This window comes from Neophocaena asiaeorientalis, unplaced genomic scaffold (genome assembly GCF_003031525.2).
Source record: "Neophocaena asiaeorientalis asiaeorientalis breed wild unplaced genomic scaffold, Neophocaena_asiaeorientalis_V1.1 scaffold96, whole genome shotgun sequence".
NCBI classification, from domain to species: Eukaryota; Metazoa; Chordata; class Mammalia; order Artiodactyla; family Phocoenidae; genus Neophocaena; species Neophocaena asiaeorientalis.
In genome coordinates this window covers 90,476-103,103 of record NW_020175831.1, presented here as the reverse complement: position 1 = coordinate 103,103, position 12,628 = coordinate 90,476, and the positions used below count along the sequence as shown (strand labels likewise).

At 40.2% G+C, this 12,628-nt stretch overlaps 1 protein-coding gene across 2 annotated transcripts in view; it reads left to right on the top strand.

Annotated features, from left to right (window-relative positions):
• Positions 1-12,628, top strand: part of SLC25A12 (solute carrier family 25 member 12) — a 113,569-nt gene that overhangs the window by 13,608 nt on the left and 87,333 nt on the right. The window contains exons 1-2 of one of the 2 annotated variants that reach the window (XM_024732910.1): positions 8,374-8,440; positions 9,390-9,443. In XM_024732910.1, the coding sequence (XP_024588678.1) occupies positions 8,429-8,440; positions 9,390-9,443 (66 nt within the window). In that variant the 5' untranslated portion in view covers positions 8,374-8,428. Of the gene's footprint in view, positions 1-8,373; positions 8,441-9,389; positions 9,444-12,628 lie in introns of those variants that run through there. The other variant, XM_024732911.1, reaches the window with a different exon arrangement.

Genomic DNA, 12,628 nt, shown 5'->3' with positions numbered 1-12,628 from the left:
GTAAAAGTGAGAGATAATACAGGCAAGACCGTGTACATCTGGTACTCCATGATTTCTTCCCATGCTGACTTGACCAGAATCACGGAAGAAGCAGCAGGTCAGCATTACCCAGAAGCTTCCTCAAAAGCACAAAATATAGTTAACCCCCCCCTTTTTTTGGTAATTTGGCCGCACCACGCAGCATGTAGGATGGTTCCCCAAACCCAGGCCTCCACAGTGAAAGTGCTGAATCCTAAGCACTAGGCCACCAGGGAACCCCCTAGTTAAGCTTTTTATACATAAGTTATTCTTATCCGTTGTTACATCTTTTGAAGTACAAAGACCTTATACCATGGTGAAGACCTCATAATTACTTATTTCATTTTCATGTAGTTTTTTCCTATACTGTCACCTTAAGGTGCTAGATACACTGTTGTCAGGGCTACTGGGAGTGGAAAGTGCAGAATACTACGCTGACTGAGACCTTTTAACAGTTCTTAGTCAAGTTCCTTCTGTGCTCTCAGCTTCTGACCTCTTCCAATCAGAAGAATGCCAATCATTCCACAATTCTGCCCACTTTTCCTCCTTGATTTGTCTCTTTCCACAAGGTCTAACTGTCCTCAAGTTTTAGCTCTTTCACGTTGTTTCTCCAGAACTTTCTAACTTAAATTTCCTGATTATTCTTCTGGTCAGTACAATTTTATGCTGATCAATACTACTCTGCTGTGGCCCCTCCTGCTGCGGAGCACAGGCTCCGGACGTGCAGGCTCAGCGGCATGTGGGATCTTCCCGGACCGGGGCACGAACCCGTGTCCCCTGCATTGGCAGGCGGACTCTCAACCACTGTGCCACCAGGGAAGCCCCTACATTATTTCTTTATAGCAATTCTTCAGAAGGAGTTTCTTCCTGGGCATACCCTGGTTCCTAGCTTCCTTGTCTTGAGATTTGTGGCCCTCTCTTCCTTAAGGAGTCCTTTTTTTAGGTCTCCCACTACAAACCTGCCCTCCCTTTTTTTGAAACTCCCTTATCACTGGGGTTGATTTCACCCTAGGATAAGTTCTCCTTCCCCCAACAGGGCAGTCCAAGGACACAATGACCCGTTGCAGGATATTTCCCACCAAAGTCTTGAGTTTCTCAGCCTAGATTTACACTCTAGGTGCATTTCAACAGGAGAGTTCCAGGGCAGGCTTCAGATTCCAAGTCTGGTACTTTCCAAGGTTTCTGTCAGTGTGTTGTGCAAATATACCTCCACATTCTTCCTCTAATTTTCCTATGGGTAACTTAGACCAAACAGACACATAGACACAAACACACGCAACTCCCAAGGACATATAATTACTGTCTGAATCCATGTTAAGGAAAACATTTTTCTTCCTCAGTGCAATATAGTCTTCATAGATTTCGCTGCCCATACTAGAGATATATTATTTGTCAAACAGTTTCAGTTTCTTTTCCCTACCCTGCAACAATGCACAGAGACCTGTCAGTGTTTAAGAAACAAGGTCCATTACAATTTCTGGCCAAATAACAGAATTACATAACTGGATAGCCATCTTCAGTATCAAAAGACCCAGCATGATTTTCCCCAGCATTTTATTATGAAAATTTTCAAAAGTATACAAAAGTTGAAAGAATTTTAACAGTGAATTCCTAAATACCACCCCCACCCCAGGTTAGGTATAACATATCTATCTATCTATCTATCTATCCAACCATCCATTGTCTTATTTCTTTTATGTATTTCAAAGTAAATTTAATATACCAGTACTCTTCTCCTTAAATACTTCATGTCATTACGTAACTAGTTCAATATTTATTTACAGATTTTTTTTCTTTTGAGGAAAAATTGACACACAATGAAATGAATAAACCTTAAGTGTACATTCCCTAAATTTTGGAAAATACATACACCTGTAACCGAAGCCCCTAGCAAGACATAGACGATTACTATTACTCCAGATAGTTCCCTCATGCCTCTTTCCAGTCAGTTCCTCTCCCTAAGCAACCATGGTTCTGCTTTTTCCCACCATGGATTAGTTTTGTTTGTTCTAGAACTTCACATAAATGTAATCACATAGTATATGCTCTTTTGTATATGATTCCATGTAAGGCTTCTTTCATTTAGCATGATACTTTTAAGATTCATCCATGTCATTGTGTGTATCAGTAGTTTGCTCTCTTTTACTGCTGAATAGTATTCCATTCTGTGAATATATCATAGTTTGTTTATCCAGTCTCCTATTGATGGACGATTGGGCTTTTCCAGTTTTGGGCATTTATTTATTTATTTAAATATTTATTTATTTTGTTGCACCAGGTCTTAATTGTGGTAGGCTGGATCTAGTTCCCTGACCAGGGATCGGACCCAGGCCCCCTGCATTGGGAGCTCAGAGTCTTATCCACTGAGCCACCAGGGAAGTCTGAAGTTTTTGGCTTTTATGAATAAAGTGGTTGTGAACATTCTTGACCAAGTCTTTTTATCCACACATATTTTCATTTCTCTTGGGTAAACACTGAAAGGTAGAACTGCTGATTCATAGTGTAGGTATATGTTTAATTTTATAAAAGCCTGCTCAATCTTTTCCCAAAGTGGCTATATTATTTACACTTCCACCACAGTGCACGAGAGCTCTGGTTGCTCCACATCCTTGCCAGAATCTGGTGTTTTAGTCTTTTTAATTTTAGCCATTCTAGCAGGTATGTAGTACTATCTTTTTACTGTGATTTAATTTGCATTTCCCTGATGACTAATGATGTTGTGCAGTTTTTCATGTGCATATTAGCAATTTGTATATCTTCTTTTGTGAAGTGTTTGTGTCTTTTGCCCATTTTTAAACTAGGCTGTTCATTTACCATTGAGTTTTAGGAGTTCTTTATATCCTGGATATCAGTCCTTTGTTTTATATATGTTTGCTAGTTTTTCTCCTAGATGTGGCTTGCCTATTTCTTTTCTTTTTCTTTTTTTGTTTTTGTCCTATTAATTTTCTTAATGCTGTCTTTTGATAAGTAGAAGTTTTTGAGTTTAGTGAAATCTAATTTATCAATTTCTTAATTTATGGTTATTGACTTTTATGTTCTGACTAAAACACCTTTATCTAACTCTGAGTCATGAAGATATTCTTTAATGTTTTCTACTAAAAGCTTTATGATTTTAGCTTTTGCATTTAGGTCTATGATTCATCTCAAATTTATTTTAGTATATGTTTTGAGGTAGAGGTTGAAGTTTCTCTATTTTCCCACATGGATATCTAGCTAGTCGTGTCATTTGTTGAAAAGACTCCTTGCCCCATTAGATTGCATTGGCACCTTTGTTAGAAATCAAATGACTTTATAATTTTGGAACTATTTCTGAGCTCTCTATTCTGTTCCATTGATCTATTTATCAATCCTTTTGCCAGCCAGTACCATACTATATTGATTTCTTTAGCTTTATACTAAATCTTGAAGCCAGGTAGTGTAAGTCCTCCAACTTTGTTCTTTTTCAAGTTTGCTTTGGATATTCTGGGGTCTTTGTTTTTCTCCCAGCACAATTTTTTAAAAAATTTATCTATTTTTGGAGGCGTTAGGTCCCTGCTGCTGCACGCGGGCCCTGCCCTGCCACTGCAAGCTCTGCCCTGCCACTGCGAGCTGGGGGCCCACCCCCTGCCACGGCGAACAGGCCCCTCACCGCGGCGGCCCCTCCCGTCGCGGAGCACGGGCTCCCGGCGCGGGGATTGTGGCCCACGGGCACAGCAGCCACGGCTCGCGGGCTCCAGAGTGCAGGCTCCACGGAATGTGGGATCTTCCCGGACCAGGGCCCGAACCCTCGTCCCCTGCATTGGCTGGTGGACTCCCAATCACTGCGCCACCAGGGAAGCCCCACAATTTTTAAAGTGAAAATTTTTTCTTTACTTTGGATCAGACCCAAAGCATCCTTCCTTACTGACCTTTGAGTGGAAGGGAGGCAAACACCAGATCCAAGTAAATCCCCAGAGGAGGGGAGGGGTGAGCGGCTGAGGGACTGGGCAGGATGTTTGCTCTTCCAGTTATATACTTTTGATTGGAATGGGAATATGTGACAAACCACAGAGTTTTTACCCAATTATTACCTAAAGCTGCCTTGGCCTTTGGCATATACAAAGGTTTTGGTATCATTCTTTCAGCTTTATTCATTGAAAAAATGAATAGTAGCTGTTGCTGCAATAAAATATTCTCCATACTTTGGGAATCATGCTATTTATTTTTCTTATATTTCCTATAGCTGCAACAGCAAGTTTAGTACCAACACAAGGCACTTAATAAATGTTTGTTAACTAAAATAACCAAATCATCACATTAGAGTGTTCAAAGAAGCATTAAAGCTCACCTAGTTCAATCCTCCATCTGATCATAAGGTTTCCCACTAAATACCAGCTTGTACATGACTAATACAGTAATAGGGCACTCACAGCCTTCAACATCTAGAGCAGCTCATTCCATGAATCCCTTACAAAATCTACTGAAGAGAAAACTGGCTGTTACTGCCTCCACAAGGGAATAAAGAAGACTGTGGTCCCAAACTAAGATCACTGTTATCTGCATTGCATAATTTATAGGACTTAGAGTCAGACTGTGAGGAAGAGCAGTTTAGGAAGATGCAATTGCAAGCGTACAGCTATTTCATCTGATTTCTGATATGCTACTCTTCCCTCTCCACCAAAATGAGAATTTATTTCAATTAGCGCCAATGTTCCTACACGGAGTATAATACTTGTACAGTATAGAGAAGTCCTAAAATGTGTCATTTATCTAGTATCTAACCATAAGTGGCTTGGGTTGAAATAATAATTTCTGATTTATTGATTTCCAGGTCAGCCTACCAACTGAAACATAATTTGCTCAGACTTGGACACTTAACCCTTCATACTTCTGCCCAGTCTACCCCTGCCGTTTCCTCATATAGACTCTTAGCAAGGAAAACGTTAAAAGCACAACTTATAAAGTTTGTAGGTTTTGCAATATTTCAATAAAATATAAAGAACCATTTTATACTTCTAGATGTAGGCTCAAACCAATCTACACTTAAAATTTCCAGATGTTCAAATATCTTTGTGTGTATGTGCCATTTATTTCATTATGCTATTTATTTCAAATATGTTAAGTGAGCATCTTGATGTGGGGATGGCATAAATGCCAGCTTATTCCTCATCATAGTGATGGTGTATGTACCCTTAATCTAGGAGGAACCCCACTCCTGGTTTAATTAGTCAGTGATATCCTAATGCTCTACTACATGTTTGTACACCACCTTGATTTAGTTCTTGCAAGATGGCATCCGTTGTAGCTGTGTGGGATATGGAAATGGGAACAAAAATGTATCCATGTCAGTAAAATAATCAGAGGGAGCTAGAATATAAACAGAAAGAACATGTTATTAAAGATAGAAGGAGGGCCAGGAGTTGTGGCAGAACAGGCTCATTGGAAATTGCCTCTTGTTTTAATAACTACATTTTAGTTTATTAGGGCGTTAGGCATTAGGATAATTCCAACTTTCACCCACAAAGTTAATGCAATGTCAGCTGCCTGGGAGTTGGAGACATATTTCTGTGGATTTGTCTAGTAAGCCCATACTTCGTTTTTGCATCTGGGGGTAATATATTATTTTCATGGGCAAGGACTTCACAAGCAGATTTAAATTTCCAGCTCAGTCAAGCTTCATATTAAATATTTTATGAAACCAGCTCTAAAAAGTGACTATTAATGACGGTACCTTTGCAGCTAGTCTCTTAGCCTTTAACTTCCAATTTCACTTTCTGAAATGTCATTCTTTTTAGACTCAGTTATCAAGTTTTCAACTTATAGTTGTGCCAAGGTGTTAAAATTATTTCTTGTTTACAAATATCATTTGCAGTCTAAAGAAAGTTATAAATTTCTATACTGGCATTCTATTTTAAAAAATTATAAAAAGTTTTGAATTATTTCTACTTCCTTTTCCCAAATATTTTGTGAATCTTATTTGACATGTTTGTCTTTTGTTATTCCATTAACTAATAAGTTTTCCCTCAACCCTGATCATCTACAATTCAGGAAAAAGTAAGTTGTAGTTTGTTTTAACAGCGAATAATACTATTAGCCAATCATCATAACAGAACGACAGATTTCAAAGTTTTTCAGGGCAGAAGCTCTAACTCATAGGCTTTTGTATTCATTTCCATACTTAGTTCATCCCACAGTACATACTTTTAATATTTTTTTTCAATTTATTGTTTGTTATATTTGGATAGATGAAAAACCTAGCAAAATTCACCTTTTTTTTCTTTTGTCTGTGCTGGGTCTTTGTAGCGGCGCGTGGCACATGGGCTACTCTATTTCTGTTGCACGGGCTTCTCTAGTCATGGCACGTGGGCTCAGTAGTTGTGGCATGAGGGCTCTCTAGCTGTGGCACATGGGCTCAGTAGTTGTGGCGCACAGGCTTAGTTGCCCTGCAGCATGTGGGATCTTAGTCCCCTGACCAGGGATTGAACCCGCATCTGCTGCGTTGGAAGGCGGATTCTTAATCACTGGACCACCAGGGAAGTCCCAAAATTCACCTTTATTTAGGGTAGCTGAGCTCTCCTAACTTCTCTTTATTTAGGGTAGCTGGCAGCCTTAGTTTTAAATTATTATATCATCTCCATTGCAACTAGATTGGCATCAGTGAAACTCTAGAGCTTGCTCAAAGATCAGCTATTTTTTATTCAAGAAAATTGTTTTTGTGGCCTGGTGCCTGCCTATACCTATGAATTATTGTGGTGGGTTCTGTCTAAATGTAGTGTTGTCTTCCTCTCTACAAGTGGCCAGTCTGTCCCTAAATTTCACTCCAATGGTACGGATTTGGTCAACAACAATGTGTTCCAATAGAAAATAATCCCTTCATTTTAAATAAATGTCTTCCTTTCCCTTAAGTACTTTTATTCAAACTAAGGGATTTTGGGCTACAGACAGACATCCTTCCCTTGAAAAGTAGCATAAAATAAACAACTTGAGATTCCTACTTAGAGAAACTTCATAAAATAAGAGAGCAGAGTATCAGGGACATAAGGTGCTGGTAAAACAAAATATGAATTTGTAAATCTTTATGTCCAATTACATTGTTAAAAGAACTTTGAACGGACTGAAGAAAGAGATGTGATGGTGGCAGACAGTTAAAGCAACTGCAGCAGAAAAGCTCACTTTAGGAGTATTAGTAATATATCATTCCTTATCAACAATTTCCATTTGCCGGTCCACTTGCCTCATTTCTACAATATTAACTTGGATACTTAACACAAATATTATGATTAGTGAGACTGGAGAAAAGGGAAGCCTCCTGTGAGATTCAACACTGGAAATGGAAAAGAGGGTGGAGAGGGATTATAGCGCTAAATGAGATAAGCTAAACCTTGGAGTTGTTAGACTTTTTTTTTAAACAGGAAGCTTGCTTGGTTTAAAAACACAAACAACCAACAAAAAAAATACACTTACGTTTGGGGTTGTGGGGAAGCACTGACCATCTGTAAACTCCTAGACAGTAAGGGCTATATGTTATTAATCTTTGTATTCTTTATAAGCAGGACTGTATCTGGCATATAATAGATGCCCAGCAAACATTTGTTGAATGACTCAATATTTGGCTCAATATAGTCATAATGGCAAGACTCAGTTTGAGAGACATTATTTTGGTTCAAAGTAGAGCTACCCTTTCTTAGACAGGGCTGGAAATGTTTATGTAGAGGCAAGTTGAGCCAGGATTCAGTGCCAGCCCTGTCAAATGGATTTTTCCCCCCCTTGGCATTTGTGCCCCACCTCATGCACAAAGGATTTGGGTGATTAGGAATGTGGAGTCTACTAATAAAGCTTTATAACAGTACACGAAGCACAAGTATATTAAGCGTATTCATCGCATGCCAATTTAAGGACCTATTTCTCAAGTTATGTTTACTTAGGCTTTCCCCAGAGTGAGTGGTTCCCAATCTGTTTTATTGTCAGTATTTCCCTTTAGTTGTCATCAATTCATTTGCTGTTATTCTTTTAAACGGAACATGTTCTTTGATCCTTCGAAATCTTGCTCAATCTAGGCCCCAAGTGTTGCTCTAAGTCTCAGGAGAAAACGACTTTGGCTGGAGTCGGCTCCCAAAGCCACACCCACTAAGAGGCCTTAAGAGACCTGGGGCTTTCCTGGCGGCTGCTCAGCTGCCGGCAACCAAGCGGCACGCCGGAATCCCACGGCTTGGTCCTCCAGTCTCCCCGGCGGGAGGCACGTCCCCCTCCGCCCCGCGGGCCAGCTCTTTCTGGCCGGGACGCCGAGCCCCCTGCCGGCCCCGCCCGTCCCGGGCTCATTTGCATAGAGGCGCGCGCGACGCCAGTGAGCGAGCGGGAGGGAGGGCGGGCGCGGCCAGGAAGGCGGCGCGCGCGTGCCCTGACAGCTCGGCCCTGCTCGCTCACTCGCTCGTCCCCGGCTTCTGAGCACAGCATGGCGGTCAAGGTGACTCTAACTCTCTGCTGCTGCCTTTATTTCATAAGAGACATTCCGGGGACCGTGCCTGCAGCCCCTCACCTCTTCCTATTTACTTCTTTACCTGATTGTTAGATAGCGTGTCCTGGGGCTCCAGGGAGAGCCGTGCGGGGCTTGGACCGGAGGGAGAGGATGCCCGGCCGGGGGAGGGGAAGGAGGAGGGATTTTGAGTTGGAGGGGCTTGTAAGGACCACAGGTCGGTGAAGGAAGCGTAGTATCCAGCCCTAGGTACATGGAATTGTGAGCCAGGGGTTGGAGGGCATCAGAAAGGGAGTGGGAGGAAGTGGCATATATAGCCGGGGATGCCTAAGGCATCTGTGTACCGCGGTGGGGGAGGGGGTGAGTAATTGAGTATTTTGGGGCCTCTGGAGCCGGGGGCAGTGGTTGGCATTTGAGCTGCAGGTGGCAGGATGGCTAAAGTATTTAGAAACGTTGCAGCGGTTTTCATGATTTTAGGTTGGGTGGAGAAAGAGAGGGGCGTGGAGATAATTATATTCTGGATTGCTTTCCACGGGAAGAAAGGCCAGTAGGCCATGCGATTAATTTGGGAGTTTCAACTTTCCTGTTGTCTCTACTAGCCTTAATGGCCTCTTGATTTGAAGGTGGGTGGTTGCCAAATGTGTTGCTGGTGGATGTGGAGTAAGGTAGGGGATTGATCCTCATGGCCTTCCCTTTCCAGTCCAGGGGAAATCTATGTGGTAGATTTGCTATATTTTAGGCTCTTCACACCTGTCTTTCCACCCTGTGGTCACAGAGCTCCAATTTGACAGTTGTTATCAGTATTAGTGCTTTTGGTTTGTTTTAATCTAAATGCCCTTATAAAAGATAAGAGCATTGATTGCTGGCATTTGTGAACTGTAATCTCAAGAGATTGCCTGGTCTCTAGTGAAGCATTAACTGGCTTTTTTTTTTCTTACAGGTGCAGACAACCAAGCGAGGTGATCCTCAGGAGTTAAGAAACATATTCCTACAGGTAAATTGGCTTATGGGCTGTGCTTTTTCTTGGTGGGGGAGATATAAGTCTAGTACTTTTTAGGCCTTAACTTTCAGGAATGTTCTATTTTCATGTATTCTTAAGAACTTGACAATAGATAATATAGATTATAAGTCTCTTATTACGTTTTTATAAAAAGATTTCCCTCACATTTTTTAACATGACTTAAGACATGTAAAAAAACACTAAAAAGGATTTCCATCTTCTCTTAACCATTGTGACCAAAATAAAATTTCAAAATGTATTGACACTCTTGTGCAATTGATAGGTATGATGATTAAAATTCTTTTTTCCTTGAAAGCTGTGTGCTTATAAAGTTTTCCTACTTCTAAGCAACTGTGTAATTTGTTACAGAGATAAGAATATTATAACTGTTCTTAATTTGTGTGTGTTTTCTCCCTCTGTTTATTTATATTATGTCCATGGGCATTGGGGGTTGTTACTGTTTGGGATTCTTGCAAGGATCCACCTTCACTTCTGCTAAGTTTTTAGGATCAGTGACTTGCTGTAGACGTCTAAAAAATTGGCTTAGTTTTGCTTTCTTTTCTTAAATTTCAAAAGTTCTGCGTGCAGGAAATTGTACCTAAGTACATATAAAGGGAGACAAGCTAAGGTGTTCTACCAACTGTTGTGTTTTTCTCTGAAATCTTCTTTTAAGAACTTTCTATTCTGGACATGGTTCTCGTATAGAAACTTTGACCTTGGGCAGGTCCCTGCTGGGTATTAGTTTCCTCTGTAAAATGAGAGGTGATCTCCAAGGTTCTTTCCAACTGCAAAAGTCTATGATTCTATATTAGGAACAGACTCTAACATATACAGATCAGCCTGGAATAGATGACATTTTTATCTGAGACATGTGAGTTACTTAAGCTATTGTTGGGGAGCACGCTTCACAGATGACCAATTAGTGAAAATGAGAATCTTAAATTTTATAAAATCTGTTGAAGGGAAGCGTCATTTCCAGAACAAAAGTAATTGTGATAGAAATGCTCTATTTATGGTTCAAAACCTTTATTCCTCACAGTTGTTCTTGAAAATAACCAAAAAGATATCAGTGTTAACCACACCATGTACTCAATTGTTTTATGAGGAGTTCATGTGATATAGTTCATTTTATTTTCTAAATTAAGTAGGCATGGAAGAACTCATTTGAAAATGCTGCAGGAGGTGATGAACAGAGCACTGACCCAGGTGTTAGGAACACTGGGTTCAGTTGCCAGCCCTGCCTCTATCTGGTTGTGGTACCTGTAAGCTAATTATCTGGCTTTCCTGGGCTTCATCTTCTCATGTGGGATTCAGTGGGCCATAAGGGAATGTGAACTGAAGTCCTTTCAGCTTTAAAAATCCTATGGAAAAAATCTGTGATTCTGTATGGATTTGGTTTTTGGGGAGAGGGGAGAATGCAAATACAGAGAGAGCTGGGACTGTGCCTAGCTTTTTGAAAACTTTTAAATCTTATCTTTTTACACATTATTTTGATGATGCCCTTATTTTTTATACTGAAACTTTGTGGAATTTATAATTGCATGTTTAGCACTAACTGTAAAGCACTGACCCAAGAGTTATTGGTAAGAGACAGAGGAGATAACTTACCGTCAAGTAGCTGAAGCAGCTTTAGTTGAATCAGTTTGAGGGCAGTTAGCAAGTAACATAGATTTTAAAATTTCTGTCTGAAATAACTTCAAACTATAGTTACTTGAAGCTGTAGGACATTATTTAGAAAGTTTTGTTTTAGATACATATGGTTTATAAATATTTTAGAGGTAATAGGCAAAAATACATACTAACTATGCATTTCTTTATAACTTAATGTTGCTACATATATTTACTGAGGATTATTTGTGTGCCATGTATGCACTTGTATTTAGTTTAGTATATTGAATAATTACAGGGGAGGATTGAGCCAAGACTTGAATGGTAATGGACATGTGACAAGCTCCTCTTTGAGACGGTCCATCTCCCACAGTTTTTGGTAGAGGGAGTCAAGAATAATGAAGGCAAATGCATAGCCTCTGGTATGACAGTCAAGTTGGTTTGTCCAGATAATTGTGGTCATGTGATAATAATGACAGTGGCTATCATTTACTGATCATTCTGTAGTATGCTGGGTATTGACCTAGTCCTTTAAGGGTATTATATTAATTTTCTTTAAAAAAAATTCTTAATTGACATGTAGTTGATTTACAATATTTCAGGTAAGGGTATTTTATTAATTTTCATAACAACCTTAGGAGATAGCATTGTTGTCCCTGTTAAACAGATGAAGTTAATTGGCTTGGTTAATGTTACTTAGCTCATAAGTGGTAGAGATTTGGATTCAAATCAAACTATAGAATCCATCTTCTTAACCCTTATACTCTGCCACTTGTGGGATCTTGAAATGGGATGACTTTTGAAAGCTAGAGGTATGTAAGGGTCTAACAGCAGCTGTGTTTTTTAAGAAGTTAAAGAAAAAAAAATCCGGTTACTTAGGTGATGAAAAAAAGTACCTTTACACTGTGACTACCTAGAACATTTGGCCAAGGAGTTTAGATTTGCAACAGTAGGAAGGCACTGTTGGTTTCTGAGTGGGCAAACTGAAGTGGTGAATTCTGGCAGCTCTTTGTGTATGTTGGATAAAGTATGGAGAGGTTGGAAGTAGGTAGAGAGATCAGTTAAGAGGCTATTGAAATAATTCATGTTGGAGATAATGACCAGGAGTGGCTGATGGCTGAGGAAATGGAATGGAAGGACAATACCAGGGACTTTGGAAGGGATGAATCAATTGAATTTGGTATTAAATGTGAAAGTAAAGGAAGGAGTAGTGAATCTGGCATTTTTAGTATAGATGTTAATTTATAAGGCATCTATTTTGGGAATTTGGGGGGGCGCGGTTTGAAGTTTGGTTGCTAAATAAATGTGTCCCAGTAAGTAAAAATCAGATACAGGGGCTTCCCTGGTGGCGCAGTGGTTGAGAGTCTGCCTGCCGATGCAGGGGACACGGGTTCGTGCCCTGGTCCAGGAAGATCCCACATGCCGTGGAGCGGCTGGGCCCGTGAGCCATGGCCGCTGAGCCTGCGCATCCGGAGCCTGTGCTCCACAACGGGAGAGGCCACAATAGTGAGAGGCCCGTGTAGCGCAAAAAAAAAAAAAAAAAAAAAAAAAAAAAAACAAAAAAAAATTTT